Genomic DNA, 25,761 nt, shown 5'->3' on the forward strand with positions numbered 1-25,761 from the left:
CTCTGTAGAGAAGCACTCACCAAAACATTTGCCAGGAAGGCCACATACTGTATACCTCGGACACATGCTCTGAGGACTGCATGGGGAAATTGTGTGGAGAATCAGTGTGTGGTCATGAATGCATAATTAATGTGTGAAGAAGCCTAACTAGCTAGAATTATGTGAGAAAATGAACCTGGGATAAACTGAACATTGGTATGATGAATGTGGTTCACTTTACATAACATCCTGCAGTGTAAACATGTTATGTACAATACATTCTGGAATCATTTTTGTGCAAAGTGTAACCACTGGAAAGAGAATCCACAGAGCATTGCTACTGTAAAAATGTAACCGTTATGACAAAATACCACCAATGTGCAAAGGGTGCTAACTTTTGTTTATTGAGAATATGAGAAAGAGACTAATTTGATCATGTAGCTACAGCTATGGAGTGATAATGGCAGCTAACATGTCAGTGGGCTGATAATCTTCTGCTCATCCGCTTAGAGATGTTTTAATCCGTTCACCAGTCATGGAACCCACTGGGCTGAAGTACAAGTACATACATACAGTATCTCCAACATGCTGGCATTCAGTCTCGTGGCTGATGTTCACATCATGCTGGCATTCAGTCTCGTGGCTGATGTTCACGTCATGCTGGCATTCAGTCTTGTGGCTGATTTTCACGTCATGCTAGCATTGACGTCCTTTGTTCGATTTCAAGCCTTCAAACAATACAATTGGAATTTTAGAGAACCTTTTACAACACAATTTGTCGGCTGAATGCTTCATACAAAACTCTCTTAGGACAATACCTTGACAGGAATCAACCCCTGCTATGAGGTATTCTCAATAGAGGAGAGGTTTGTTCATTTTTCTTGATGATGATAACTTCCCTATGTGGGTCGCATTCATGTTGTTTCATTGTCATTTGTACACATCAATCCGCTACCATGGGTAGGCATGGAGCATGAGTCCATTTCATTAAGGAGCACAAAGCAGAAGGTGCCTCTGTTGGAATGCTGTTTGTTCTTGTTTACACTTTGACCCCCTGTAGTGGGCATTCCGGCAGAGAGGTATCCAAATCATGGTGCTATCCTATCCTCCCCCACACAATATCATAGAACGGCTGGGAAAATAATGACGCTTATAGTCTGAAGGCTGCCGAAGGTTGGCCGATATCCTACATTTTTCCATCTAAGAGAGCCTCTTGAGCTTTACTTTGAGTCTAAGCACACACCTCTTCAAAGAAAGGTGAGATTCCTATGGTGTGTGTGTGTGTGTGTGTGTGTGTGTGTATATAGTCTAGTGTTTGTTTTCATAAGCTAGAGTGTTGGTTCGGCTGAGTGTGTGGGTGGAGATGTAATGCTCTCCCTGGCGTTGAGCAGTGTGGGGAGGCAGACACAAATTGACTGGGCTCTGAGTCACCTCAGTCTATTATCAGTAAGACTAGAGAGCTCAGCAGACTGCAATGGAGCGGGTCCAGGACCAGCTTAACCAGCCCTGCTTCTAACCCAAACCTTCCAGAGCACACATCTCGAACTGGTCCAGAAATAAAACTTGGCCACTCTAATCGCCTGTGTGCCTAAACCTCAATCTCGTAAGCAAACAGTAAAGTATAACTACCCGATTATTCTGTTCTTGTCATACTTTCTCCAGTTGTTCTGCATAAATTATGTTTCATATAGTTGAAAAGAAGTGATCCTACAAGAAAACGCCTGAGACTTTTTCTCTTCAATTTAGGACGGGAATGGAAAGGGATGTGTAATGTCTTCCAAGGCAGAGCGAGGGAGAGAGGTAGGGAGACAGAGGGGGTGTGAGATGGCAGCTCCCTCGCTTCCGTCTCAGCTGTGGCTTTTTGAGCTGAGCTTCTCGCTCCGATTGACTCCAAGGCTAGCCACACATTAGCATTACAGTCTATACGAACCACAGCGCAGCAGTAGCCTTTGAAGGTAGTACAGGATGTCAACATGTAGCAGCCGTCCTCTTCCTGGCTGAGGGGCGCTCGTCCGTAAGTTCACTGCCAAAACTGCTGAGCAAAAACCTCTGCACCATGATGAAAATAATGCTGACAGTAGACTCTCGCTGCTGCCTCTTAAGAGGTGATATTTCCAGCTGCCCCGGTTTCACATCCTAACTTATTTTCTGTCAGGCGGCCGGCTAGGCCATACCCCACGGATTTAGAAGATGTGCACTCAGAAAATGGGACAAACCTCACACCATAACAAAAGCACTTAAACCCTAGCATTCATCACAAACAGCACGTGACTGTCAGACAAAGTCAAAAGTTAAGTAGGGTGAGGTTTGGCCAGTGCTTGGATGGGAGACATCTTTGGGAATGTGTCTCAGTGGGCCAGTATGGGAGATTCCTATGGAAGATCCAAAGCCTCATTGCAGTTGTACAGACACAGTGCTGTAAGGGCATCATAGCTGGTGACGGGTGTGCCTTCAAAACCAATGTCCTGATATATTCTGGGGTCATAAAGATCCCATGGCGCTTCTTTAGTGAGCCAGGGTGTTCACCCAGCTGTCATGGCCACATTCCCAGAGTATTAATCCAATCCTCTTCCTGTTGACTTCCATAACTGATGATTGGTGAGTGTTCCGGCAAAGACTGCCTGCCAACCTGTACAGAATATGCTCACACTGCTACAGAATGATGATGCATGAGATGAAATACAGCTCAAATGCAATGTTGTGTAGTTCAAGATACGAGGCTTGATTTTTACCAATGTGCTATTATCTTACCACCATTATATAGTGTCATAATTGGTAGCAGTAATCATAGCCCAGTGGAGATAGACGTGCAACTCTGTTATTTCATGCCAGGCAGGTGTGGACTACAACCCCGGCTGCCTTTTGTCCTGGAGGCAGAGCCTGGTTTCCATGAGCACATCAGGTCTCCGGTCCTCACCACCACTATCCCATCAACATCAACAACAACAGCAGCAAGACCTGCGTCACCGCAGCGGAGGTCTACACAGCTAAGAAGAGTGTATAGAGGGTTCTTCTGGCCGACGTCTTTGAAAAGGAGGCTCACGTTTAGCAGAAGACTTGTTTGACAGAGCCTGGAGTTTGGTTTCTAATGGGCGGGAGGCACTTTGCACATTAGTGATGGGGGGGGGATCTATACAGTTACATATTGGGATGTTATTTTTGACGATATATCGTATCGTTTTGACAATATCGCAGTGTCCCTTCAAAGCGGTTCTCCATCTTCTTTTTAAATAGGGGGCCAATTTGTTTTCAGCACTTTTATTTCCAGGACTGATCAAACTTGTTTTCTCATGGCTCTCTCTCCCTCTTGTCCCTCTGAAGCAGACATATGGAGAGCGATATGTTTGGAACATCGAATTGAAATAAAATCGTAGTATTGAATCTCAGTACATATAGAATTGTGAGAATCGCAATACATATTGTATCGGCACCTAAGTATCGTCATATATTGTGAGGTCCCTGGCAATTCCCAGCCCTAGTTAACGTGTAAACTTTGACAGCCTTTAATGTCACAAGAGACAGAGCAGCTCGCAGCCACTGTCATGGTGGCTTTGTCTGGGTGTAGTTAGTGTGTATGTGCATGGGTGCATACTGGTACGTGTGTGCCTGCTTGCCTGTATGTATTTGCATTAGTTTGTGCCACAGCCCTGCAGTTCGCCCCCTGAATACATCATGTTGCTTTGACAGTCAGGGTAGAGGACAGGGAGAGGGGCGGGTGATGGAGGGGGTGAGGGAAATGGAGAGAGATGAAGGGAGGTAGAGGGAGGGAGCGGGCGTATCTACAGCTTACTTAGGGAAAGGCCAGTGCTGTTAAAGTGTATGACAGAGGGATCATGGGCTAATTACGAGCTCTAATGCCATTAATTGTTTTGGCACTGGGAGTGGATTGCCATGTTGCTGCTTCACCTCAGCAACACAATCCTATTAACCATCGCCAACAGTTGCCAATCTGATTCGGGAGTGGAGGGTGTCCCGTGATGGGAGTGAAGGCTGGGGGATGGATGGAGCGTGGAAAGGAGAGAGGAGGTGGGGTGCATTTGCCTGCTTGCGTAATCAGAGTGGCGGAGGCACTCCGCCAGCGATCTTGCCATTGTCTTAAAGGGAGACAGGGTTGAAGTTTCTGTCAACTAGTTGGCACTCTCTCGTGTGCTGTCAGACTTGTCGCCTGGCTACCATCCGCCACCACCTAGCACCTCCCGTTGTATGTGTTATGGCTGTGGGGGAGATCTGCTACAGAATGGCCTGTGTTATAGCGTCTGCTCTGCCTGGTTATGTGTTGCAGGCCAGGAACTCGCTGCTGTGTTAATTTATGGTGCTGTGGAGGTGAATTCCCCCATCACTGCATTGGAAATCAAACACGACAGGCCCAATAGAGCACTGTGTTCCCTGAACATTGTTGTAATGCTGCCTGGTTGCGTGAGTGTTTGTGTGTGTAGAGATGTGTGATTGGTATAGGGTTGCAGAGGGAGGGTATATTACTGGAAACTTTCTACGTTTACCAGTAAACTACCAGAATTTTGGTAACTTTCAAGTTTTATTTTGAATTGTGTAAGATGACATAATGGCCATTTTGGGTACCTCAGATTAGCACAGGTATCTGCAATTATCTCTTACCTTCTGTGTGGCCTTATCATATGTACCAATTAAATAATTAAATAGAATGACAAAGCTGTAAAACATCCTAAATACACTGCTCGAAAAAACAAAGGGAACACTTAAACAACACAATGTAACTCCAAGTCAATCACACTTCTATGAAATCAAACTGTCCAATTAGGAGTCAACACTAATTGAAAATAAATGTCACATGCTGTTGTGCAAATGGAATATACAACAGGTGGAAATTACAGGCAATTAGCAAGACACCCTCAATAAAGGAGTGGTTCTGCAGGTGGTGACCACAGACCACTTCTCATGTTCCTGAATGACGTTTTGGTCACATTTGAATGCTGGCGGTGCTTTCACTCTAGTGGTAGCATGAGACGGAGTCTACAACCCACACATGTGGCTCAGGTAGTGCAGCTCATCCAGGATGGCACATCAATGCGAGCTGTGGCAAGAAGGTTTGCTGTGTCTGTCAGCGTAGTGTCCAGAGCATGGAGGCGCTACCAGGAGACAGGCCAGTACATCAGGAGACGTGGAGGAGGCCGTAGGAGGGCAACAACCCAGCAGCAGGACCGCTACCTCCGCCTTTGTGCAAGGAGGAGCAGGAGGAGCACTGCCAGAGCCCTGCAAAATGACCTCCAGCAGGCCACTAATGTGCATGCGTCTGCTCAAACGGTCAGAAACAGACTCCATGAGTGTGTTATGAGGGCCCGACGTCCACAGGTGGGGGTTGTGCTTACAGCCCAACACCGTGCAGGACGTTTGGCATTTGCCAGAGAACACCAAGATTGGCAAATTCGCCACTGGCGCCCTGTGCTCTTCACAGATGAAAGCAGGTTCACACTGAGCACATGTGACAGACGTGACAGAGTCTGGAGACGCTGTGGAGAATGTTCTTCTGCCTGCAACATCCTCCAGCATGACCGGTTTGGCAGTGGGTCAGTCATGTTGTGGGGTGGCATTTCTTTGGGGGCCGCATAGACCTCCATTTGCCTGACTGCCATTAGGTACCGAGATGAGATCCTCAGACCCCTTGTGAGACCATATGCTGGTGCGGTTGGCCCTGGGTTCCTCCTAATGCAAGACAATGCTAGACATCATGTGGCTGGAGTGTGTCAGCAGTTCCTGCAAGAGGAAGGCATTGATGCTATGGACTGGCCCGCCCGTTCCCCAGACCTGAATCCAATTGAGCACATCTGGGACATCATGTCTCGCTCCATCCACCAATGCCACATTGCACCACAGACTGTCCAGGAGTTGGCAGATGCTTTAGTCCAGGTCTGGGAGGAGATCCCTCAGGAGACCATCCGCCACCTCATCAGGAGCATGCCCAGGCATTGTAGGGAGGTCATACAGGCACGTGGAGGCCACACACACTACTGAGCCTCATTTTGACTTGTTTTAAGGACATTACATCAAAGTTGGATCAGCCTGTAGTGTGGTTTTCCACTTTGATTTTGAGTGTGACTCCAAATCCAGACCTCCATGGGTTGATAAATTTGATTTCCATTGATAATTTGTGTGTGAGTTTGTTGTCAGCACATTAATTAAACTATGTAAAGAATATTTCATTCATTCAGATCTAGGATGTGTCATTTTAGTGTTCCCTTTATTTTTTTGAGTAGTGTATAAACCATCAACTTGTTCGATACCATTGGGGTTTAATATGAGTGTTTCAGCATGAAATATCCTTTATACACTGAGTCTACAAAACAAACTGAGTTTTCCTCAGAACAACCTCAATTCGCCGAGGCATGGACTCTACAAGGTGTCGAAAGAGTTGACTCCAATGATTTTCACAGTTGTGTTAAGTTGGATGGATTTCCTTTGGTTGGTGGACCATTCTTGATACACACGATAAAACTGTTGAGCATGAAAAATCCACCAGAGTTGCAGTTCTTGACACACTCAAACCGGGGCGCCTGGCACCTACTATCATACCCCGTTCAAAGGCACTTAAATCTTTTGTCTTGCCCATTCACCCTCTGAATGTCACACATACACAATCCATGTCTCAATTGTCTCAAGGTTTAAAAAATCATTGTTTAACCTGTCTCCTCCCCTTCATCTACACTGATTTAAGTGGATTTAACAAGTTGGATTTAGGGGGCGCCATTTTAATTTTTGGATGAAAAACGTTCCCGTTTTAAACAAGATATTTTGTCACGAAAAGATGCTCGACTATGCATATAATTGACAGCTTTGGAAAGAAGACACCCTGACGTTTCCAAAACTGCAAGGATATTGTCTGTGAGTGCCACAGAACTGATGTTACAGCCGAAACCCAGATAAAAATCCAACCAGGAAGTGCCGCATTTTTTGAAACCGCCTCATGCCAATGACTCCTTATATGGCTGTGAATGAGCTACGAATGAGCTTACATTATCCACTTTTTCCCTAAGGTGTTTACAGCATTCTGACGTCTTTTTAGGCATTTCCCTTGAAGAATGGCTGTAAGGGACCATATGTGGTCACATGGTGTCTCCCGCAGAAAACCTTGCGTAAAATACTGAGGTAGCCATTTTTCCAATCGCTTCTTATGAAAAACCAACTGCCTCTACGGATATATTATCGAATATATTTGTTAAAAACACCTTGAGGATGGATCCTAAACAACGTTTGCCGTGTTTCTGTCGATATTATGGAGAACATTTTCAAAAAGGTTTGCCGTTATAGTTGTAGCATTTTAGGGTCGATTTCTCAGCCAAGCATGATGAACAAACGGGAGCTATTTCGCCTACAAAAATAATATTTTTGGAAAAAAGGAACATTTGCTATCTAACTGGGAGTCTCCTGAGTGAAAGCATCTGGAGTTCTTCAAAGGTAAATTATTTAATTTGGTTGCTTTTCTTATTTTCGTGAAAATGTTGCCTACTGCCAGCAGAGCCTAGCATAGCATTATGCCATGATAAACTTACACAAATGCTTGTCTAGCGTTGGCTGTAACGCATATTTTGAAAATCTGAGATGACAGTGTTGTTAACAAAAGGCTAAGCTTGTGTTTGAATATATTTATTTCATTTGTGATTTTCATGAATAGGAAAAGTTTATAGGGGTATTTATGTCCGTTGCGTTATGCTAATGCATTTGAGGCTATGATTACGCTCCCGGATACGGGTTTGCTTGTTGCAAAAGGTTAACAACCTCTTAGAACCACCCATCCCGGATCCGGTATATTTGTCATCAGCAATGCTGAATAGCATAGCGCAAATAATATTACTAGAAAATATTAATATTCATGAAATCACAAGTGAAATATAGCGAAACACAGCTTAGCCTTTTGTTAATCACCCTGTCGTCTCGGATTTTGATATTATGCTTTACAGCGAAAGCAATACAAGCGTTTGTGTAAGTTTATCAATAGCACAACAAAACAATAAGTACACCTAGCATCAGGTAACTTGGTCACGAAAATCAGAAAAGCAATCAAATTAATCGTTTACCTTTGATGATCTTCGGATGTTTTCCTTCACGAGACTCCCAGTTAGACAAATGTTCCTTTTGTTCCATGAAGATATTTTTTCTATCCAAATACCTCCGTTAGCTTGGTGCGTTATGCTCAGGAATCCACCGGAAAGAACGGTCACAACAACGCAGACAAAAATTCCAAATTATATCCATAATGTACACAGAAACATGTCAAACATGTTTTATAATCAATCCTCAAGGTGTTTTTCAAATATTTATTTGATAACATATCAACCGGGACAGTTGGCTTTTCACTAGGACCGGGAGGAACAATGGCCGCCTCTCTCTTTTGCGCACAAATCACTCTGAGAGCCCCCACCTGTCCACTTACACAATGAAACTATGTCTAAAGGCTGTTGACACCTTAGGGAAGCCATAGAAAAAGGAATCTGGTTGATATCCCTTTCAATGGGCAATAGGGATGCATAGAAAGACAGGGGTTTCAAAATAAGAGTCACTTCCTGATTGGATTTTTCTCAGGCTTTCGCCTGCAATATCAGTTCTGTTATACTCACAGACAATCTTTTTACAGTTTTGGAAACTTTAGTGTGTTTTCTATCCTAAGCTGTCAATTATATGCATATTCTAGCATCTGGTCCTGAGAAATAGGCTGTTTACTTTGGGAATGTTATTTTTCCAAACATAAAAATAGTGGCACCTAGCTTCAAGAGGTAACATCAGTAAGCTTTCACCTGGATTCACCTGGCCAGTCTATCTCATGTTCCTAATGTTTTGTAAACTCAGTGTAGATATTTTTACACACTTTTATTTATTTTACTATGTCAATAGGTATTTGTTTTCAATGTTTTGGCATCAGACTGGTGACAATTATGAAAAAAACGTAATTGGAAGACTTGCGGAGTTAATTGAAAATTATGTAATTGTTGATTTCCACTAATTAGGCTATTTTCTCTTGAACCATATGGTCTATCTACGAGAAACACTGACAATATGGACACAGATATAAAAAATGTGAGATATATGTGTATACATTTGTTTTTATTTTATTCAAGTATAACTTTAAAAGTTACCATAGAAGCCATAGAGTTTCTGTTAATTATCAAAATTGCAGAAGATTCCGATAACTTTGGCAAATTATCGGTAGCTTTGCAACCCTTGTATGTTCAATTCATGTTTGCATGAAGGTGTTCAAAGTTCAAGTTCAATGTTCCCATGCAGGATGTACATGTATGTCTTAGTGTTTATGGTGAAGACGTATAGATCTATTGTACAGTATGTATGTGTGTGGGTGGATGGTTGTCTTAATTATTAAATGAAAATGTTTTGACTATAGTAAATGTGTAAGATACAGGCTTATCCACTATCCAATGTATTGAAGTGTATTGGAGATGGTTAATAGAAGCGTTTTCCACGTACACGGTACACCCACTATAACCTCCAGCATAACCATTGTTTACTTAATAGGTTTCTTAAGAAGTCTCCGGTGAGCTTGCAGAGGACATAGATTCCAGTAATGTAGCATCTGTCCCACTGAACAAGCCCCTTGGGAGAGTTCAACCACTGTGCCACCATGTTCGCACAGAAAATGTTTTCAAAAGGAAATGGAACAAAAATTACTCCGCCATGCAAAATCCCACGGAAGGGATGCTTATGCAAATCAAAATGGGCAATTACATTTACGGCCAACAGCAAGGAGGAAGAAACAAAACAACAAAAGCAAATGTTTCCCATCAACAAAAAAATAGGTATGCTCTCCATTCATTAATATCTCGCTTTCAATTTGCACTTAGCAATTACAGGTTGGTGGCGCACAATGGAAAGTGATGATTATAAAATGTCTAGGACATTCCGTTCGGTCCAGGTGGACTTCCATTCAAGGCACATAGCGTGGGGAAAATTACTGTGCAAGAGTGGCTCAAACCTTTAATAATGATTAACAAATACATGGCGACAGCTATCGCAGCTGCAATGCATCACCAATAAATACCATTTCAAAATTAATAATAGGTTAATAAAATCTCCATGGACAAAAAATTACAACCACACAGGAATGGCAGGAGCTTTGGAGAACGCCTGTTACAATAAAAATCAATTGGCCTGCCAGCACAGCAAGAACATTACCCTCCCCATCTCCTCTTTAAAGGCATCAGGCTGCAATTAGTCACAGTTTCTCTTCCCAGCTTTCCCTAGGAAGCCAGGTAATTAAGTCATGGAGGGGGGACCTTTATGACCCTCCCCAGCCAAACTCTACTGTAGTATTGACCAATCAGCTTGATCCTCTTGATCACTTTCCCTGTCGTTAGGAGATAGCATGCAAATTACTCTCCTGCTGAGGATGTCCAGATAACACAGCTGATTTGTGTCACAGGTTCTGGCTCATAATGGAGGGGGTTAATGGAAGGGGTGTGTGTGTGTTTGTGTGTGTGTGTGTGTGTGTGCCATGAGGGTTGTGTATGGACGTGAACCCCGCCCGCCCTTTGCATGCCAGCCAGGCAGGCAAGCAGAGGCATTCAGTGAGAGCGTTGGTTGGTTAAGCCAGGCTCAGTGACTTGTCTGCTCCGGTTGCTCCTGTAAGCCCCCGTGACAGCAGTCTGTGTCCCAGGGGGACAGGGAGAGAACACCGCGGGCTGCAGGCCCTTGTTGTTCAAGTGCAGCTGCCCTACTTACTCATATTTACAATGCTGATCACAGAGGTGATTGTACCCACACGCTGAGCCCAGGGATAGCGCTTTGCCTTTGTTTTTGTGGGCCGCTTGCCCTCTTTTCCATCAGGCACTGGGTGAGGGATGCTTTTAGGTCGGGGGGGGATTGGGTGGCACGAGCGATCTCTCCATCTCCCCCTTTCTCTTTGGAGGAGGGAAGATGCAGGGCTGTGGATGGCTAATACACTCTCAGACAAGATATATTGTGCTGAGGAGTGGAGTGGATGGTGGAGGTGTCTGCTTTCGCTACACTCGTTTCATCTCACTCTCTTTTAGCTGTCTGCCTCCTTTTAGCTGTCTCTTTGTCTCTCTTTATCCCGCTCTCTCTTTCTTTCTAGCTCACTCAGATTCTCTCTACCTTACTGCTCCTCTCTCCGTTTTTCATTTGTGCACACACACACACACACACACACACACACACACACACACACACACACACACACACACACAATCCCTTCCTCTTCTTTGAGATTGCGTTGATTAGTGTTGATGAAAAAGGAAGCCCGTTTGAACAGCAGGATGTCCTCTAAACAGCTGTGGCTGTTAGATTGTCAGAACACTTCTATTAACTGTCAATCTTCCACCCACCACTCTACTCCATGTTCTGACAACCTCGCCTTTCTTATTTTCATTGATATGGAAATCCCACTGTTAACAACGGCTGCGGGTGATGAGTCGCTGTACTCTGTATTCATACCCCATCCTCCCCTTTTAACCACCTTTTCACGTGCATCTTTATCAGTTAGCATGTATTACCAGCCCTCCTTACATAGTGAATTTTATTTTATTTAACCTTTGTTTAACTAGGCAAGTCAGAAGAAATTCGTATTTACAATGACCCTAAGCTACCGGCCACCCAAGAAACACGCAGTAGAAACATGTCATAAACAACTTGTTCCTTACATAATGCAGTGATTGTAAGACAGCCATTTGACAGATTCTATACTGTATATTTACCCTTGACCGTATTAGTCTCTTATTAAATGCCTAACAGGGCAAGAGGTTACCCACTCTGCTCCCTCTGTCAAGCACTCAAGTATTCCTTCACTAAAATATTGATGGCTGCTCAATCCTGTGTGTTCCAGTGCTGGAGAATGGATTGAAACAATACGTACCATATGAGAATCACGTCTATCTTTGCTTGTCTCTGCCCAGACGTACTGAGCTGATGCAGTTTTACTAAAAATTATGCCATCTTATGTAATTCACATATAGCAACATCATTAAAGTATTGAAATCCCTTGAAAACACTCATGTTAAGCTATTTTCCCACAAACAATACTTATACTTACAATAAGAGCCAACCAGAGCGTCAAGAGACTAAATAATGATGGATTCCATATACTATTAACAAACTACACGTGATGTGCTACTGTGTGCATTTTTTAAGGACACTTACTGTAGATGCATGCAGCGACAGAATCGACTACACAACAAATTGGACAGTGTTACCTACTGTTGATTTTGCAATGCAACATTTCTAGTGTTGATTCAGGTGTTCTATTATCACTCATTGGTGTAAAAGAACCCCAGTGTTAAACCAAAACCACACCCATCTATCATATTTCCCAGCATGCTCTATTGTAGATGCATTGTTTGTTTCAATGTCTCAGTTTTTGCATGTACATTGATAGATTTATGCATCTTATGCAACTCAAATATAAATAACATTCATTTTTCTAAACTAATCCAATCTGTTAGTTAGACTTATTGTACCCGTTACTGAATGGGTACAATTTTGATTCAGTTTTGATGATTTAGGTAGTCTCGTACCTTAGTCTTCCCATCCCGGCAGTCATTCTGACTGCAGGTTGCAGCTAGGTATGTACAGAGAAGGAGCTGCCAGATCCATCATAATGGCCCGGAAGTAAAGCTGCACTGGGAGCCAGATTTAAAATGGAATACACGGAGCAGGGTGGACAAAATCGAATTAAAACACGATTTAAATGTATTTTCGGAAGGGCTGTAATCCCCATTCATGCAATACATTAAATATATACATCTCATGGTAGTGGGAAGCCCATGGTAGTGGGAAGCCCTGCAGAGCAGATGTCATATGACCCTAAATATTTTATTTTGGAATTACCGAGCACACTGGTGCACACGTGATACATTGTGATACATTGTATCATTTCGTTTGACTGTGAGAACCACAAGTTCTTTCAAGTTTTGCACTGTAGGCTACGTTTTGAATGTTTTCATTTTTATACAGTCTATACACTCTGAGAAAATATGTGGTATTTTTCTACACAGAAACTTTGGTTCTTTGGAGGAGTTTAAAGAACCTTACTAAAAAAGGTTATATGTACAAAACACCATGACATCGACTGACCAGTTGAATCCAGGTGACGGCTACTATATGATCCCTTATTGATGTCACTCGTAAAATTCACTTCAATCAGTGAAGGGGAGGAGACAGGTTAAAGAAGGAGTTTTAAGGCAGAGACAATTGAGACATGGATTGTGTATGTGTGCCATTCAGAGTGTGAATTGGCAAGGCAAAATATTTAAGTGCCTTTGAACGGGGTATGGTAGTAGGTGCCAGGCGCACCGGTTTGTGTCAAGAACTGCAACGCTGCTAGGCTTTTCACTCAACAGTATCCCGTGATTATCAAGAATGGTCCACCACCCAAAGGACATCCAGCCAACTTAACACAAAGGTGAGAGGCAATGGAGTCAACATGGCCAGCATCCCTGTGGAACGCTTTCGACACCGTGCCCCGACGAATTGAGGTGGTTCTGAGGGCAAAAACGGGTGCAACTCAATAATAGGAAGGGTTAGGGTTCCTAATGTTTTGTACACTCATTGTATATACCCAGTAAAGGAGTGAGGATGGAGCAGAGGACACATTTTGTTGTTCACTGTAACTAATGGACAAAGGATATTGTATTGTATTGTAATGAAGTCAGCCAGACCCTCCCTGGCCACACATGCATATTTCTAATCTATTTTTGCATATAATGACAAACTAGGCCCTCAAAATAAGGCTTTATCTATTGTGTTAACAAAATTCATGTTAATTATAACCTACTGTATTCGCTTAGGATCCCACTTGGTGAAGGCCACGTGATTGAAAAAAGGATGAATGCAACAACCATGTCTCTGTCACTAACAAATAGTCATGGGTGGTAACTCTAATATTCACTCAAAAGGCACTCTGGGAAATATGCAAATAAGGCTTTACACTAAGCAGTGTGTTCATTTAAGTGTGGACCTGTATAGACACCGGACCAGTATTAAATTTAACACGCACAGTGTTGATTTAACACCGAAGAATGTGCTGTGTAGGTACTGTATGTAAATTGCACTTGACTACTCATTGATATGAATGCCATGACTCAATCATACTTTACTGTTAAGTCGAGTACCTAGGCCTCAGTTGAAGCTTCTGCAGGCAGGATGGATCATAATAATGGCTGGAATGGAGTCAACGGAATGGTATCAAACACATCAAACACGTGGTTTCCATGTGGTTGATACAACTCCATTGACTCCATTCCAGCCATTATTATTAGCCCCCTCAGGAGCCTCCACTGATAGGCCTATAGCTAATGCGCCTGCATGAAATAGTCCACCACTGACATACATTGACATCGGTACCTTTTCCCATTGCGTTTTTCTTAGTTAGTTGTCGAGAGGTAATGGCTCTCTCTCCGGGGGTGCTGTTACTTCTCATCCTCCCTATAACGGAGAGCAGGGAGCTTAGCACTGCCTGGGCGTGTCACCGAGACACTGCACTGTCTTTTTCTCTGCCTCTGATATCTGGCTCGCCTTAGCAGAGCAGAGAGCAGCACTCCTCTCTCAGTCCCTACTGATATACCACCTGTGTGGCTCGATATCTCCCCCACCTGGCAGAGAGCCGTAACTACACATCCATGTTTTCTCCACCTTCTCCCACCTCCTCTTCCCCGCTTGAAAGTCCATCTCTTTCATATCCCTGCAGTTAGAGCATTGATATTCAGAGTGGGTTCCCTGGCAGTGGGAAATAATTACGTTCATGCATTTCTATGTAAACGTTATGAGAATGGAATGGTGTGCACAAACAATAAACAAAAGGATCTCGTAACAGATATCCATTAGCTATTCTGGAGCATTTCTGAATATTTACATAAAGGATTGCCTTGTGAAATTCTATTTGAGTGTGTGTTATAGACAGATGGGGTGTCATAATGGTTTGAAGTGGTGGGGTGTGGTAGAATGAAGTGTGGTGTCAAGGGAGCAGCATTGATATCTTCTCTTTCTGTAGCCTCCACAGATATCCCCGTTATCTTGGCGAACCTGCAACAAATTCACATCATGACGTTCTGACTAAACTGTAGTAAAGCGTGCATGTTTTCATATCCAAGCACACCTTTAGGGAACAGGTCTGGGAATGGACTTAGGTACAGTGCATTCGGAAAGTATTCAGAACCCTTACCTTTTTCCACATTTTGTTACGTTACATCCTTATTCTAAAATGGATTAAATACATTTTTCCTCATCAATCTACACACAATACCCCGTAATGACAAAGATGAAAAACAGAAATACCTTGAGAGGAGCTGCTGAGAAGAATGTCAGAAACTCCCCAAACACAGGTGTGCCAAGCTTGCAGCGTCATACCCAAGAAGGCTTGAGGCTGTAATCGCTGCCAAAGGTGCTTCAATGAAGTACTGAGTAAAGGGTCTGATTACTTAGGTAATTGTGATATTTACGAGGGGTTTTAATATACAGTACAAGTCAAAAGGTTGGACACACCTACTCATTCAAGGGTTTTTCTTTATTTTTTACTATTTTCTACATTGTAGAATTATAGTGAAGACATCAACACTATAAAATAACATATATGGAGTCATGTAGTAACCATAAAGTGCTCAACATATACAAATATTTTGTTTTAATTGAGATTCTTCAAAGTAGCCACCCTTTCCCTTGATGACAGCTTTTCACACACTCTTGGCATTCTCTCAACCAGCTTCATCTGGAATGCTTTTCTAACAGTCGCGAAGGAGTTCCTACATATGCTGAGCACTTGTTGGCTGCTTTTCCTACACTCTACACTCCAACTCGTCCCAAACCATCTCAATTGGGTTGAGGTCGGGTGATTGTGGAGGCCAGGGCATCTGATGCAGCACTCCATCACTCTCCTCCTTGGTCAAATAGTGTGTTAGATCATTGTCCTGTTGAAAAACAAATGATTGTGGGACTAAGTGTAAACCAGATGGGATGGCGTATAACTGCAGAATGCTGTGGTGGCCATGCTGGTTAAGTGTGCCTTGAATTCTAAATAAATCACTGATAGTGTCACCGGCAAGCATCCACACACCATCACACCTCCTCCTCCATGCTTCACGATGGGAACCACACATGCGGAGATCATCCATTCAGCTACCTTTAGTCTCACAAAGACATGGCGGTTGGAACCAAAAATCTCAAATGTGGACACATCAGACCAAAGGACAACTTTCCCAGGTCTAATGTCCATTGCTCGTGTTTCTTAGCCCAGGCAAGTCTCTTTCTCTTATTGGTGTCCTTTAGTAGTGTTTTTTTGTTTAAAAAAATCGACCATCAAGGCCTGATTCACACAGTCTCCTCTGAGCAGTTGATGTTGAGATGTGTCTGTTACTTGAACTCTGTGAAGCATTTATTTGGGCTGCAATCTGAGGTGCAGTTAACTCTAATGGTAACTCTGGTTCTTCCTTTCCTATGTCGTTCCTCATGAGAGCCAGTTTCATCATAGCGCTTGATGGCTGATGTAACTGCACTTGAAGAAACTTCCAAAGTTCTTGAAATTTTCCGGATTGAATGACCTTCATTTGCTAAAGTAATGATGGACTGTCGTTCCTCTTTGCTTATTTGAGCTGTTCTTGACATAATATGGACTTGGTCTTTTGCCAAATAAGGCTATCTTCTGTATACCATCCCTACCTTGTCACAACACAACTGATTGGCTCAATCGCATTAAGAAGGAAATACATTCCACAAATGAACTTTTAACAAGGCACACCTTTTTTAATTGAAATGCATTCCAGGTGACTACCTCATGAAGCTGGTTGACAGAATGCCAAGAGTGTTGTAACGTTCGTCTTCCTCCTCTTCTGAGGAGTAGCAAGGATCGGAGGACAAATGCGCAGCGTGGTACGTGTTCATGATGAATTTATTAAAACACAGAACACTGAAACGAAACAGTCCTGTCTGGTGACATACAAAGACAGAAAACAATCACCCACCAAACACAGGTGGGAAAAGGCTACCTAAGTATGATTCTCAATCAGAGACAACTAACGACACCTGCCTCTGATTGAGAACCATACCAGACCAAATGCAAAACACAACATAGAAAAACAAATATAGACAATCCACCCCAACTCCCTGACCAACCGAAAACAAAGACAAAACAAAAAAACTAAGGTCAGAACGTGACAGTACCACTCCGGCCGCAAAACCTGAACCTATAGGAGAGGGTCTGGGTGGATGTCTGTCCGCCCTGCGCGGGACGTGGACCCCACTCCACCATAGTCTTTCCGCGCCTCTTAACCCACCTCCGTGGCGCCTTTCGAGCAGCGACCCTCGCCGCCGACCTTGGACTGGGAATACTAGCAACGGGTCCCGAATGGACGGGAGATTCCAGCAGCACCGGACTGGCCGGCGGCTCCCAGCCCTGACAGGCCGGCGGCTCTGGCAGCTCCTGACTAGCGGGCGGCTCCGGCAGCTCAGGACAGGCGGGAGACTCCGGCAGCTCAGGACAGGCGGGAGACTCCGGCAGCTCAGGACAGGCGGGAGACTCCGGCAGCTCAGGACAGGCGGGAGACTCCGGCAGCTCAGGACAGGCGGGAGACTCCGGCAGCTCAGGACAGGCGGGAGACTCCGGCAGCTCAGGACAGGCGGGAGACTCCGGCAGCTCAGGACAGGCGGGAGAGTCCGGCAGCTCAGGACAAGCGGGAGAGTCCGGCAGCTCAGGACAGGCGGGAGAGTCCGGCAGCTCAGGACAGGCGGGAGAGTCCGGCAGCTCAGGACAGGCGGGAGACTCCGGCAGCTTAGGACAGGCGGGAGACTCCGGCAGCTCAGGACAGGCGGGAGACTCTGGCAGTGCTGGACAGGTGGGAGCACCTGTAGGGAGGAGACAGAGACAGCCTGGTGCGGGGGGCTGCCACCTGAGGCCTGGTGCATGGAGGAGGCACCGGATAGACCGGACCGTGGAGACGCACTGGAGGTCTCAAGCACCGAGCCTGCACAACCCTACCTGGCTGGATACTCCACCTAGCCAGGCCAGTGTGGCGAGGTGGAATAGACAGCACTGGGCTGTGCTGGCGAACCGGGGACACCATGCGTAGGGCTGGAACCATGTACTCCGGCCCGAAGAGACACACTGGAGACCAGATGCACTGAGCCGGCTTCATGGCACCTGGCTCGATGCCCACTCTAGCCCGGCTGATACGAGGAGCACCGGGCTATGCCTGCGCACCGGGGACACCGTGCGCCTCACGGCATAACACGGTGCCTGCCCGGTCCACCTCTCTCCACAGTAAGCACAGGGAGTTGGCCTGTGCCTCTGATTGAACCATACCAGGCCAAACGCAAAACACAACATAGAAAAACGAACATAGACAACCCACCCCAACTAAGATCAGAACGTGACAAGTGTGCAAAGCTGTCATCAATGCAAAGGGTGGCTACTTTGAAGAATCGCAAATATAAAATATATTTTGTTTTGTTAAACACATTTTTGGTTACTACATGACTCCATATGTGTTATTTAATTGTTTTGATGTCTTCGATATTATTCTAAAATGTATAAAATAGTAAAAATAAAGAAAAACCCTTGAATGAGAAGGTGTGTCCAAACTTTTGACTGATAGTGTTCATTTGAATTTATTTTATTTTTGTCATAATGGGCTATTGTGTGTAGATTGATGAGAACAATATAATCCATTTTAATAAAGGCTGTAATGCAACAAAATTTGTAATGAACTGTATCTATTCTTGAAAAAAAATCTGCCTTATTTAAATAGATTCTCTGTTTTCAGGTCCCTGATAAAAATGTAAGCATTTCATTTTAGAAATATGTTATATTTACAGCTTTCTATCCATCCCAAAACAACAAATACAATGACAACAATGTTGTTGTTTTCATTGTATTTGTTGTTTTTTTCAATGCTGTTTTCATTGTTGTTGTATCCTAACAGCCTTTCCCCTTGTCTTCCAGGAGCCTAGCCATGGAGCACCTGCTCCTGTGCCTGGCCCTCCTCGCTGCGCCCGTCGCCACCATGCTGTGCCCCAAGCGCTGCACCTGCCAGAACCTAATGCCCTCCTATACTGTTCTCTGCGCCAAGACAGGCCTGCTCTTCGTGCCGCCAAACATTGACCGGCAGACTGCCGAGCTGCGCCTCATGGACAACTTCATAACCACCCTTCGTCACCGTGACTTTGCCAACATGAGCAGCCTCATCCACCTGACGCTGTCGCGCAATACCATTAGCCAGATCAAGCCGTATGCCTTCGCCGACCTGCAGGACCTGCACGCCCTGCACCTGGACGCCAACCGGCTCACCACGCTGGACGACACCCATTTCCAGGGCCTGGTCAACCTCAGGCACATGATCCTGGCCAACAACCAGCTGCACAGCATCTCAGAGGGGGCCTTCCAGGACTTCCTGGAGACCCTAGAAGACCTGGACCTGTCCTACAACAACCTGGTGAACATTCCCTGGGAGACCATTGGCCTGCTGGCCAGTGTCAACACCCTCAGTCTGGACCACAACCTCATAGAGATGGTCCCCGAGGGCATCTTCTCCAACCTGCACAAGCTGGCGCGTCTAGACATGACCTCCAACAAGCTGAAGAAAATCCCTCCAGATCCCCTGTTCCTGAGGATCCCAGTGTACGCTAAGCTGAAAGGTTCTCCACTCACATCCCTGGTGCTGAGCTTTGGTGGGAACCCGCTGCACTGTAACTGTGAGCTAGTGTGGCTGAGGAGGCTAACCAGGGAAGACGACCTGGAGACCTGCGCCTCCCCCCGAGAGCTCGCCGGCAAGTATTTCTGGACCATCCGTGAGGAGGAGTTTGTGTGCGAGCCACCCATGATCACGCGGCACACCTCCAAGATGTTTGTGATGGAGGGTCAGGAGGTGAGCCTGCGCTGTAAGTCAGTGGGCGACCCAGAACCTTCCACGCATTGGGTCAGCCCCGAGGGGAAGCTGATTGGGAACACGTCTCGCACCATCTGCTATGAGAACGGCTCGTTGGACATCCTCACCACCACTGTGAAGGACTCTGGGAAGTTCACATGCATCGCATCCAACGCCGCCGGCGAGGCCACGGCGCCCGTGGAGCTGGTGGTTAACCCCTCTCCACACTTTGACCCCAAGCTGGAGCCCGAGCCTGGCCCCTCTGACATCCCCACCTCCATCAAGTCCAACGCCAGCGGGGGCCACGCCCGCACCGACCATCAGAGGGTCAGTGTGTCAGAGCTGAGCTCGACCTCGGTCACCATCCGATGGCCCCCTCAGGACCACATTCCGGGGGTCCGTATGTACCAGATCCAGTACAACAGCTCCTCCGACGACATCCTCATATACAGGTGAGCTGGGAACCACATGCTTTTACAAAAAGATCATATAAGATGATCTCTATGGGGGGGGGGGTTATTGGTATCCCTATAAAGCCAACTGGTATCTTTGTGTGGAAGGTGGTCTTCACGTGTGGCATTGCATACTGTGGGTCTCTTGTTGTTCTTCGACAGTTCATGAGCCTCCAAATTGATCCCCATTAACAGCCTGGTTTAGAGAGGCACTGAATCACGTTGATAATGAATGTAGTGCCCGATGAAAACATGAGTGGACTTAACTCATCGCTAAAGAAGTCACAGAGTGAACTGCAGAAACACTAGAACATGATGCCCGCAGGGAAAACGACAAAGAAGTTCTGAAGAAAATGTGTTGGAATGACTTAATATGCAGACATCTATTGCCACACCAACCTATATAGCATTACTGTGCAGTAGCCATTAGCTATAATATGTCTGGCAGTGAAGAGCCTATAAGAAGATAACTTGTTGCCATCAATCATCTCCATAGAACTGAGATGGAGATGCAGTTCAATATTGACCTTTCTGATATCAGATTCAGATGTTTTATTAGGTGGGTTGACTCCCAAGTATCAAAGGCCAAGCATTCAATGGCACAATGGACTGAAGGTTGCAATGCCTCACTCTTACTGTAATGCCTCACTCGTACTGTAATGCCTCACCCGTACTGTAAGTGTCATGGAAAGGTTTTGAAAAGTGTTGAGTTTGGCTTTTGTAATTCGGTATTGTTCCTATCAGAAATAACAATATACTGTCCAGACTTTTAAGTGATTGTGATTATTTGTAAGCCGTGGACAATAGAGGTATTAACTTCAGTGAGAGAAATATTATTTTAATATTTAATATTTTCTATAGCACCCAAAGGAATCCCAGTGCAGAGTTAAACTGATGTAAACACATTACCCCAGTGAAGTGCAATCCGTTCCAGAAGGCAGTGTTTGATAACTGATTTTGAATGAGGCACAGTTGAGTTGAACTCTTCACCCCAACTTTAGGAATGAAAATAATCTGTTCTTATGGAACTGTTGCAGAGAGCATAAAACACCTGAAACATACCGATTTACACAGAGAAGAAAAGGGGGTCACTCCCACAGTCACTACAGCCCTCTGTTTGTCTCTGCTAAGAATCAAGTGGAACATTAACAGAAAAAAAGAATTCTCTCCTCAATGTGAAAACCAGAGAAATCGGCGGCCATTAAATTCCCCCAGAGTCGGCTGCGAACCCCTTTCTTCTCCTAGGGCAATATTCTCCTCTTGAGCTTTCAAAGATCTCTTTAAATTCGCTGTTCAGTGGCTCATTATTTTTTATAGGAGGTGCAGTAGAAAACATCCCCATGAGTGTTGCAGCACCAGCTAATGTTATTAAAGATATTTAGAAGTGAGAGTACTGTACAACATTAGAAGTCTTAAGGGGGGGGGGGTATTTTTCCTACGCCACGGCAAAAATAGCCAGCGAGCTCAGATCCATTCACCTCTCTGTTGAAGCACTTCACGGCACTCACACAGTGGATTATTCCACAAGTCTATAATGGACAGACGGAGAGATTCGTTAAAAGACAGAAATGAATCTATTGATTCTATTTTTATATTACACCACGGCCCTCTTCAACATTGCACTGTGGCGTGATTCTCCGTTGAAGCAGCCCTGTTAGTACCTAATTAACTTCCGGCCTTTCCCTGAGGATGGATGAAGACAAAAAAAGACACGTGGGAGAAGCAATTTGCTGTTAATTATGCAAAAAAAGCACATGGAGGCCTTTGGTTTATGGCACTGCAAAGTAATCGGTATGCGTTTTTTTAATCAATTAGGCACACATGAGTCCAGCTCTGTGTGGACTGACGGTTGTATTGAATTTGGGAGGTCAGAGATGGAGGGAGAGGCTAATGAAGGGACGCGGTGGCTGAGGACAGCTAATATCCTCTCAGACACATTAACATTGTGCTGAAAACAGGAGAGGATTGTGACGGTATCAGCTTTCCTCAGTCTCTTTCTTCTTTCATACATCAAGTCGACTGCACTCTCTATTTTCTCTTCCTTTCGTTCCCTCTCTCTGTCCATCTTTTGACTCCAGATATCCCTACCTAATTGCCTTTATGTTTGTATGGCCTCTTCAGAGACAGTCTTACATGAGAGGATGAGAACTATCCTATGTTAAAGCCATTATAGACAGCATGTGGTAGGGAGATTTCAGCACACACTCACATCCATGATCACACACGCGCGCGCAAGAGTAAACACACGCACGCGCGCGCGCACACACACACCTTCATGTCCCCCTAACCCCTCCTGGCCCCCTGCCTGTAGCATCCATATTCCCATCTCTAATGTGATAGACTGGTGACAGGAGTTATGGCAAGGTCAGGTCTGACTACATCAGTGACGGCTTCCGCTCCTCTCTCACCATCCCCACCACCTCCTCCCCATTGCATGTAGGGGACCCAGCCTTCTCCTCCATGTCCCTCAAAGTCCCACCAGAGGATATAGATGTCGACACATCTGAAGATACAGTATATTGGGGCCTATTATTTTTTGAACCGGGCGACCTCCCTTTTTATACCTAGACTGCATGCTAGGCTGAGGACTAACGAAATGACCAGACCCGTCTGTGGGCGGCTAGTGACCTCCACTCATCCAGAACATCCACTAATGATGAGCGTATATGCTCCGGGGTGTGCAGAACAACATCAAGACAATTCCCCCTAATTAGTGAGATTCCACCTTTCTTAGTAGTTTGATCTTCTCGTTTCCTTTCTTTCGTTCAAGGAAATGTTCACGGAATTGAAAACGTACATTTAGCATTTTGATCATTTAGCATACGCTCTTATCCAGAGCGATTTACAGTACAGAGAGTTAATACGTTTTTCTGTTCACATCAAATCTAATGTTATTCTTCACATGCCTCGTAAAAACAGCAGGCGGAGACTAACAGTGAAATGCTTACTTACGGGCCCTTGTAGAGAGAGATAAAATAGAAAGTAATAACACGTAACAATACAAGTAACATCTCATCATGAAACTTTTACTTCATAGTTAAACACCAAACCATAATATGACACTAACTTTATGGGTGGCAGATATTCTGCATGCTCCATAAATGTATTGCAATTTGTAAAGGAGAATACAGGGGATAAACAGGGTGGCAAGAGCGTAGTAACGGTAAGTCAGTTTAATGGAAACAGCAGGTGTAACCTGTGGATAAGGCAGGGCAGAGGAGGGTACTCTGAGACAGTACGAATCCCGCCGTGTGAGCGTAGAGGTTGGCCCCGCTGGCGCCTGCGTTTAGAGGAGAAATGTTTAATGCACACACTGTCACCCACGCTGTCACCCCTTGGGCATGTCGCGCATTGGAATTCCGCTCCATGTTTCGTCACCTCGGAGCCCCCGGGTCCCTATGTCCCTGTTGATAAATGGAGCAGTTTGGCACGCTAGCCACCGGGGTAGCAGCAGACACACACACAGACACGCACGCACATGCAGGAACGTGCTCAGACACACACATACACACTCACACACCTTAGCCAATGTGTGGTCTAGTGTTTGTAAGACAGAAAGTAAACCTGACAATGGAGAGTGCAGAATGAGAGGAGAGCATGAAAGTGTGTGGTCAGGGTAGTAAAGGTTAAATGTAATCTCCAGGTTCTGAAAGTATAGGTTGTTGAGATCACTGCCTTCATACAAGCTTTCGGATTACTGCTAGAATGTTCACTCTGTCAATAACATTGTTCTCTCTCTCTCTCTCTCTCTCTCAGGATGATCCCTGCGTCTCATAAGTTCTTCCTACTCAGTGACTTGGCCACTCAACGGGATTATGACCTGTGTGTGCTGGCGGTGTACGACGATGGCGTCACGGCCCTAACCGGCACCCGCCTGGTGGGCTGCGTGGCTTTCACCACAGAGCGCGAGTACCGTCAGTGCCGCTCCCTCCACGACCAATTCCTGGGCGGAACCATGATCATCGTGATCGGCGGTATCATAGTGGCGTCCGTGCTTGTCTTCATCTTCATCCTCCTCATGAAATACAAGCTACACAGCAACCATTACAAGCAGAAGGCGGCACATGTCAGCAACGTGTGCTCTCAGACCAACGGAGGCCACGCGGCGGGCGGGGGAGGCCCTCCCATCCCCCCTTCCTCCTCAGGCTCGGCTAATAAGCCCATGCCTCCTGGCCCAGTGGACAGGGTAGGGCACGAGGGACCCCATCAGGCCTCGGAAGGAGGCTTCGGAGGGCCCTTGAAAGGGACCACCGTAGTGGACTTGAACCCAGACTACGGGAAGTCAGTGAAGGACGAGGATGCTATATCACAATAACACAGGATCTGGGACTTCCCCACCCCGCCCCCTTTTTATTTCCTGGTGCTGGGGTCCCTCTGCCTTACCAAGGATTATCTCGTGTCCAAGGTGGGTGATTCCTGTCAGACAAGTCTGGGCAAGTGCTCAGGGCTCATCTGTATTCATTAACAATTCTGCAGACTGCTTCTGTAAGAGGTAACAGATGTGTGTGTGTGTGTGTGTGTCCTATAAGTCTAGGAGCATCTGCATGCAGTGTCTATTTCGAGGGGCTTGTCTTGACAAAGTGCAGTACTTTTGCTGTATAGTATTTTCCTCTTTAAATGAAGCGTAGTAAATAGTACAGTGAACTAGTCCTATTGAGCTTCAGCGATGACTGCAGGCAGGCTTTGCTCGTGCCCCACGCCAAGTCCCCAGGACTGATGGGAATAGGCAATCATCATAAAATCACACAGCACATAAAGGACGGCACGCTGTGCTCACTCGCTCCACATCCCCCCTCTCTCTACTTCCTTCCTCTCTCCCTCACTGCCCGATGGGATTCCCCCCCCCCCCACACACACACACACTCTCTGTTTCCATGAAAACCAATCATAGCTGACTTCTCTGGCACTGAGATGTTTGTTGTAAGTTTAATATCCGCAGTATAGCACAGTCTCCTCTACATCTGCGCTCTCCAAATACAAATGAACTGAGCTGGGCCCGGGACAGCTCTGTGGTTTTTTAAACACTGTCATCTGTGTCTCTGCCGCCCACCAACAACATCACGTCATCCCGCATATTAGCACACTCAGTGTACTAACGAGGGTTTGAAGTCATCTTTGGGGCTTCCTAAGGCATTTGTGTTATTCTGATTCGTTTTTGGAGGGCAAGCTACAGGCTATGTCACTAGCAGCTGGAAGTTCCTTTTAAACAAGGGTCAGAACCTTGTTAGGTTAGAAAGGGCAAATGGCAGCCACATGCGTAATAGCAACCCCTATGGGTATGTTCAGGTATGCCCTTGGTAATGTTAACCTAAGCCAGCGGTTCCAAAACTAGGGGCCGCGACCCCATGTGGGGTGGCATGATATGAAAATTGGGTTGCAGGAGAATTTCAAAAAGTCCTGAGAAAAAAATACAGTAGTATGTCTAAAAAAGATTTTGTCATATATATATGTATGACATATACATACTATTATTTTTTCTCAGGATA

At 45.3% G+C, this 25,761-nt stretch overlaps 1 protein-coding gene across 1 annotated transcript in view; it reads left to right on the forward strand.

The window, feature by feature from the left end:
- The window catches only part of LOC112265109 (leucine-rich repeat and fibronectin type III domain-containing protein 1-like protein), a 141,776-nt gene that overhangs the window by 101,232 nt on the left and 14,783 nt on the right, over positions 1 to 25,761 (forward strand). The window contains exons 3-4 of the mRNA XM_024442155.2: positions 18,902 to 20,275; positions 24,032 to 24,680. Coding sequence (XP_024297923.1) covers positions 18,902 to 20,275; positions 24,032 to 24,590 — 1,933 coding nt within the window. The 3' untranslated portion in view covers positions 24,591 to 24,680. The remainder of the gene's footprint in view (positions 1 to 18,901; positions 20,276 to 24,031; positions 24,681 to 25,761) is intronic.

This window comes from Oncorhynchus tshawytscha, linkage group LG13, assembly GCF_018296145.1.
Source record: "Oncorhynchus tshawytscha isolate Ot180627B linkage group LG13, Otsh_v2.0, whole genome shotgun sequence".
NCBI lineage: Eukaryota > Metazoa > Chordata > Actinopteri > Salmoniformes > Salmonidae > Oncorhynchus > Oncorhynchus tshawytscha.